The sequence below is a fragment of the Triplophysa rosa genome, linkage group LG22, assembly GCF_024868665.1.
Source record: "Triplophysa rosa linkage group LG22, Trosa_1v2, whole genome shotgun sequence".
In the NCBI taxonomy this organism is placed as follows: Eukaryota; Metazoa; Chordata; class Actinopteri; order Cypriniformes; family Nemacheilidae; genus Triplophysa; species Triplophysa rosa.
In genome coordinates, this window is record NC_079911.1 from 20,669,592 (window position 1) to 20,676,216 (window position 6,625).

Here is a 6,625-nt window from a genome sequence, read left to right on the forward strand (position 1 = left end):
TACTGCTGATTGGCTATAAGGTTGTTTAGGTACTCGGCCCGACTTTGTCTAAACAAGCGTAATTCGGAAATCGGACACCCCGCCTTTAAAGAGTCATTAAATAGGAACAAAGTAGTGTACTTAAAGTGTAGAAATAATATAAACTGTACATAGTCAACTATAATTATGATGTTAAGATCACTTCAAGAAAACTTGCAGAATAAAACTATTTAATAAGTAGTTATAGTATTGAGAGAACACTTTATAGTGTACTGTCATCAACTAAACGATGTGCTACAAGTATCAGTATACCTCTAAGATCACTTGTACTAAAGTCACAGTACAACCAGTTTCACTACTGTTACACTAAAAAACACACTAACCCTCTCTCTCTCTTCCTCTCAACAGGTATTGGTCTGGCTTTTGTTGAAACCAGTAACTTTGTATTAGCACCTATTGTGTTATTGCTCCTGTATGACATATGGCTTATTGCTCCCTGAACTCTGTGAGTCACTTTGGATAAAAGCATCGGCCAAATAACTAAATTAAAGTATACTTGAAAAAACACATGAACTTCATTTAAGTATACCTCCAAATAAAGTATACTCATTTTGTGTAGGGTGTGTTGTAGTGGTGTCGTGGCTCCTCCCTCAGTCTGTAAACTCTCTTACAGTAAATGACGCTTGTGCAACCCATTTCCTATGAAACACAAACAGTCTCGCGCTGCCAATCATTTGCTCTTTGTTTGTGATCACATGTGTGTGTGTGTAATAGAGCCAGAGGCTTGAGATACCTGAGAGAGGTTTGATCATGTTTGTTTTTCTTCTTCTGCTCTCATGAACACTGATGATGATGATGTCACATGAAGACCTTTGACAAACTTTAACAAAATCTTCTGTGTTGATGATGTTTCTGTGTCTGTTGTGTTGTCCCGGTCAGGGTTGATGTATAAAGGAATCAAAGGTTTCCAAGGAGCCGCTTCAGCCGGTTGCCATGGCAGCGTGATGTCAGGCTGATTTAACAACAGCTCTTTATTACATTATGGGGAAAATGCCCGACACAATCACTGTGAGAGACACAGACGAACAGAGTTTTATGATTTTACTGTGTCAAACTATCAGAAACAACAATAAAGTGTGTCATATTTGATTTCATGTTTAATAGGGTGATATGACACAGCTAAAAGGAATATTATGGTTTGTTTTAGATGTAATGTAATGTGTAAACAGGATTTAAGGTTGATAAACGCTGTATTTTCCACACACCGTGCATGTTTGTATCTCCTCTTTGCTCCGCCTCTCTGAAACACGCAGATTCTTTACAAAGCTCATGGCTCTGAAAAGCGAGGTGTGCTGTGATTGGTCAGTTCACCAGTGCGTAGTGATTGGTGGAATACTGCAAGCGTGTGACGGAAATGTAACGCCTCTGACCATATTTGGAACATCAGGTTCCTCTTCAATTGTACTGACAGGTACGCCCACCTTACTTGCGTGTACATTTGGGCGGTCTCAGTCAAATCAGACCACCAACTGATGTAGATTTGTGGGGGTGTGGCTACACGAGGCGTTTCAGGCAGGTCTGGGTGAGCATTCGCTTTTACATAGAACGCATCTTTATTTATTTGCAATTTTACGTGTCTCATACATGCATGAGCAACTTATAACTTATTTAATGCTTGAAGAAATGTAAATGTTATTTGTGTTTAACGTTATTTTTTGTATTTCCGATGACTTCGTGCTGAATCTCACACACACACACACACAATGATGATTTCAGTGAAGACGGAAGGAAGCCATATATTGACGGTATCAGTTCAGTCTTTATCAGGTCTGTTGACTCAGCTGCTATATAAACTCGGTGTGTGTGATGATCTTGTGTGAGTCCCTCAAATGACTTTCTTGCAGTGAAGGAGCTGTGGATCCATAACACATCAAATCACTGAACAGGTCATACATGTTCATCTGTTCTCACATATGGAGAGTTTATTAGTTTTCACAATAACACACATCGCTGTTCATTGTAAGTCTACGTATGTGTGTTAACAGTATAAAGATGCTTGTCTGCACACGAGTGTTTCTCATGAGTCAAACACAATCTGCCCGTAGGCCATAACCCGTCTGAGTCACGACATAAACACTCGCTCAGATATTCAACACGTCTGCACAAGCATGAGATCATCAAAGCTGAACCTCACCGACTGTCAAAAATTCAAGACTTTTCTTTTAAACAAGCGTTCACACATTTAGTTGATAAATGATACGGCAGTGATGTAGAGTTCTCACGGATCAATAAATGAGAAATTCTTTATCAAGTCAAATATGAAACCAACCATTCCTCAAAAGATGCTTCGGTCCCCTGCAGTGAAAACGGTCCCCTGCAGTGATTCGCGTAAGAGAGAAAAATAAATAAATATTCACTGCGATATTACAGCAGATCTCAATCATGATGCGTGTTAATAAGTTTATGTAAAAAGTGCCCCACGAGACACGAAACATCTCCTGCGAGATGGTAAACGCAAAACAAAGAAATCTCACTTTGGGCTGAGCCATCCCAAAGATTCATGAAATAAATATCAACTCATATTTACAACACAAAATATCAACAGAAGTGAATGTGTCACAGCGTCTCGTTACATACTGTCAGTATATGAAAGACTTTCAGTAGTCATGTCTCTGATGTTTAGATCCCTGCACACGCGTGTAGACACAGTTAATAAATCAGAAATAAATCATCTTCTCTCTGTGAAATACGAGTCAATAATCAACATGATAACAGAAATCATCACATTCAGTGTCTGTGAATCCAGTTTTCTGTTGGAACGCTGGCAGCGGCAAACACTCGCTCCACGCGTGATGAAACTCATCACAAACAAGAGACCTTCAGCGAGGTCCGATCCGCACAAGAGAGGGTCGCTCCCTCTCCTTCAGTCCTCCGTGTCGGGCTGAACTCCCAGCATGCCGTGCAGCTCCTCCACAGTGTAACCCAAGAGATTCTGCAGGTCGCAGACGAAGCGGTACACGTAACGTTTCCCTGACGTCTTGTGGATGATGTTCTTATCGTAGTAGTATCGAAGTCCCCGACTCAACTTCTCGTAGTTCATTTTGGGTTTGTTCTTCCTCTTCCCCCAGCGGAGCGCCACCTGACGCACACGTGAGTTTGAGCGTTATAACCTCGTCAACAGTTTTGTGAATCAACATAAATCACGTCATGACGGTGTCTCACCTCATCGGGGTCGGTGAGTTTGAATTCCCAGCCGTCGCTGGTCCAGCTGATGATGTTCTGACAGGTGGAGTCAGTCAACAGCTCCAGAAGAAACTGCCACAGCTGAATGGGGCCGCTTCCTGCACGCACGCACGCACACACACACACACACGTTTATTTACAGTCATGGATTGATTAGCGTGTTCTGCTTCAGTTCAGACTGAAACGCACCTGTGAATCCTGCGAGCACGGCAGCCGGTATCACTGCTTTTCCCTGCTCCAGCGGCTCGTTCCGCTCTTGAACGTAGTCTTTGAAGGACAGTCCCTGTTTGCCCAGGGTCAGCGGGGTCACACCCAACTCCTCCTCAAAGCTGTCATAGGACGGGACGCGCTGGGTGTCGGCGAGAGAGGAGTGGCTCCCCCAGGACCGCAGGACGCTCTCGGAACCCTCCATGCTCTCCACAGACGTCTGGTCGCGTGACGACCCTGCAGAGAATGTGTTTTTTAGTGGCGTGATCTCAGAGAAGCGTCAGCGAGTAAAGTCAGCTAACGCACCGGGTGTGTTGAGACGCGGAGCCGCTCCGATGTAGCTCACGCTGACCGTGCTCAGTTGAGGTTTGGCATACGCAGACATCTCGGGCTCAGAACATTCATCTGTAGTCTCGAAGAGCTCTCGGAGCAGACTGCTGCAGTTATCAGAAACCATCAGAGAACGCTCCTCCAATCTGACATCTGCACACACACACAAGTTTGTTTCAAAACCTGCCATAGACATCAACTGACCCGAAACGTGTCCGAACACTTACGGTTCCTGCTGCTCCAGCTGGACTCAGACGGCCGACTCGAGACTTTGGCCTCTTCTTTCTCTTGATAAGCTGCAGAGAATCAAAAGGCATCAGTGACCTCACACGTGACACATGCGGTTCAAGCCAGTGACAGAACGCTCCAGTACCTCTCAACATCTGCTCGATGTGCTCCCACAGAATGTCACCCACAAAATCCGGAGCCAGATCCAGGAATCCCTCCTTACCCAGATCACACAGCTCACTGCCGCTCATGTCAAACTTAAAGAAGTTGACGTTGGTCAAGCTGAATTCACCCGACGCCCAGTACAGCCACTGCAACACCTGCTCTTTCATCCATCTGCGCGGGTCTGAGGGACAGCCATGTTTTATTCAAGTGTGTGTGTGTGTGTGTGTGTGTGATGTTGAGACAAACACTCACTGTCTGAGATGCCACAGAGACGCTGAACTTTAGAGAATCCACTGAAGCTGTCCTTCAGAGCTTGACTCATGAGGGCTTTACTGCAGGGCGTCAGCAGCGGCACACAACACGCATCTACAACAAACACACACATGAGCTCGTGACAATGTGAACGTCACAAGAATATTATGGTCTGTATCAATGCTCTCATTTACCCTGTGAGAAACACTCCAGACCTGAAGGAACTTCTTGAGCGGGCAACTCGTCCTCAACCGGCGGATAAAACCCCGAGAACAGAGACAAGGGGTCTTCAAACATCTCGAAAGCTACCTGACGCTGAGCCAATAAAACACAAAACATCAGAGTCAGGTGACTAAATCAACACACACACGCACACGCGCACACACACGCGCGCACACACGCGCGCGCGCACACACACACACACACACACACACACACACACACACACACAACACCTGTAAAGTTCACACACAGTGAATCATGTAAAGCAGGACCAACACGCTTGTTCTGTTCAGACTGGCATAGTCAGGAAAAACCCACAGGACACGCCTTCACCACTGCCAGTGACGTCATCACTACAGTTTCTTATCTTCCTGTGAGTGCTCCTCCGCCAATGGGAGGACAGCACCATATTTGGCCTTCCTGTTCCGTGCCAGTATGAGCTGCGTGGGCGATGCCTGACCTCCAATCATTTTACAGCGGCCCTCGTCTCGTCCAATCAAATCACAGCAAAGGCTTTATGATGACCCTGATCTGATCCACACATCAGACTAACCCTTCGGCATCATCACATCCATCCACCAAATTTTTTATTTGTGTTGTTACTTGTGTGAAGTTTTCAATGTTTCATAATTCAAAGACGACTTGCACGCGAGTACACGCTTTCACACGGCAATTTAAACACACGTGACACACTCGCGCTTACCTTCAGTTTGTTTCTGTATCCAGAAAAGACAGACTCCATGTCACACAGACCTAAACACACAAAAAGACTATAGTTTCATAAATGATTCATTATATATATAAACACCATCAAGCAACATAAACAAACTGATCTGAAGTGTAAACGCCAAGAAGAGCAGCGCGCGCCTTTGATCACGCGCAAAGTTTTAAACGTGAATCTGATTCATGACTGATGAATGTGATCAGATTTCAGTTTTACTACATTAATCGCACATGATATAAGTGTATCTTTCAGAAATCTCATGACACATTATCACAAAAAAGAAGCTCAACAGATGCGGAGGAAATTCAAATATAAAACTGACCTGTTGAATCCTCACAAAACTGGATGAAATAAATCCGATTTGACTGCGGTTCAGTCGATTAATCCACCACAGAGGTGATATCTAATAAACGTGAATATTCTCAGAGCTTAGATCAGATGTGATCAGAATGTTTTAATGTTGTGATCAGATGCGTTCGTGTCTGCGCGTTTCGACACAATCTTCAGCGTTTATGGGCTTTCAGCCCGCTCGCGCAACCTGATCATGATGATGATGGTGCTGGTGGGTGGAGCCATATTGAACTGCGCGCGCACATTGCAATGCAATGATATTCGACATAATAAACAACAATTTAATGTATATTCTTTAAGACTCGTTTTAAACATGTTGCTGCCAAATAAACGTGCACATACGCGCACAAACCATGTAAAAAATCTGTGTTGTCTGGTCATAAAACTGACGAACTGCTGAGATCACAAGTGAATAAAGTTGCTCTTTAACAAAAGACAATTAACAAGCAAATGTGGCCTATAGGTTCATAACAGGAAAGTTGGCTGTTCCCGTGTGTGTCTCAGTGTGTGCGTGTATGCGTGTGTGTAATGGCCATTAACACTCAGTGTGTGGTATGAGAGAGACTTTCACACTTTTTTATCTCAGTATAGCGGCAGTTTCCTCCCACATTCTGTGATTATTATTCAGTGAGATCAGGGCAGTTTTCTTCACTGTTGTCTCAACAGAGTCTTCACATAACTGGCCATCTCACACAATTCACCGAGATAAACACAGTAAATGATTAAACATCAATACAGGATCAGACTCTGTTAGGCAATACAGTTTTAGTCATGGGTCTGACCCAACCCTGTCTGTTACCAATTGTCCACATTTTAAAACTGGTCATTAAATGTTTGATTTGCTAGCGAAAATAAACAACAAAAAGATTAAAAAAAATGCAGTTCAACACGACGAATCTGGTTAATTAATTGTTTACAATAATT

General features: G+C 43.8%; 1 protein-coding gene across 2 annotated transcripts; it reads right to left on the reverse strand.

The window, feature by feature from the left end:
* Nucleotides 1-1,931: 1,931 nt before the first annotated feature.
* Nucleotides 1,932-5,877, reverse strand: ets2 (v-ets avian erythroblastosis virus E26 oncogene homolog 2). 2 transcript variants are annotated; one of them, XM_057321841.1, is made up of 10 exons: nucleotides 5,673-5,877; nucleotides 5,330-5,379; nucleotides 4,620-4,719; nucleotides 4,405-4,518; nucleotides 4,133-4,333; nucleotides 3,987-4,055; nucleotides 3,736-3,912; nucleotides 3,412-3,666; nucleotides 3,202-3,320; nucleotides 1,932-3,118 (listed from the first exon to the last, which is right to left on the reverse strand). In XM_057321841.1, the coding sequence occupies exons 2-10, from the start codon at nucleotides 5,366-5,368 to the stop codon at nucleotides 2,903-2,905; spliced, it is 1,290 nt and encodes a 429-aa protein (XP_057177824.1). In that variant the 5' UTR covers nucleotides 5,369-5,379; nucleotides 5,673-5,877; the 3' UTR covers nucleotides 1,932-2,902. The 2 variants fall into 2 exon arrangements, with proteins under 2 accessions (XP_057177824.1, XP_057177823.1); XM_057321840.1 differs by having other exon boundaries at nucleotides 4,599-4,719.
* Between the last annotated feature and the right edge of the window lie 748 nt (nucleotides 5,878-6,625).

What these genes read in the sequence shown, in the direction of transcription:
- ets2 (XM_057321840.1), bottom strand. Translation starts at nt 5,368, where the DNA reads ATGGAGTCTGTCTTTTCTGGATACAGAAACAAACTGAAG. An exon ending in TCCGCGTCTCAACACACCCG is followed by an intron (nt 3,667 to 3,735) that starts GTGCGTTAGCTG and finishes CATTCTCTGCAG; the next exon opens with GGTCGTCACGCGACCAGACG. An exon ending in AACTCACCGACCCCGATGAG is followed by an intron (nt 3,119 to 3,201) that starts GTGAGACACCGT and finishes CGTGTGCGTCAG; the next exon opens with GTGGCGCTCCGCTGGGGGAA.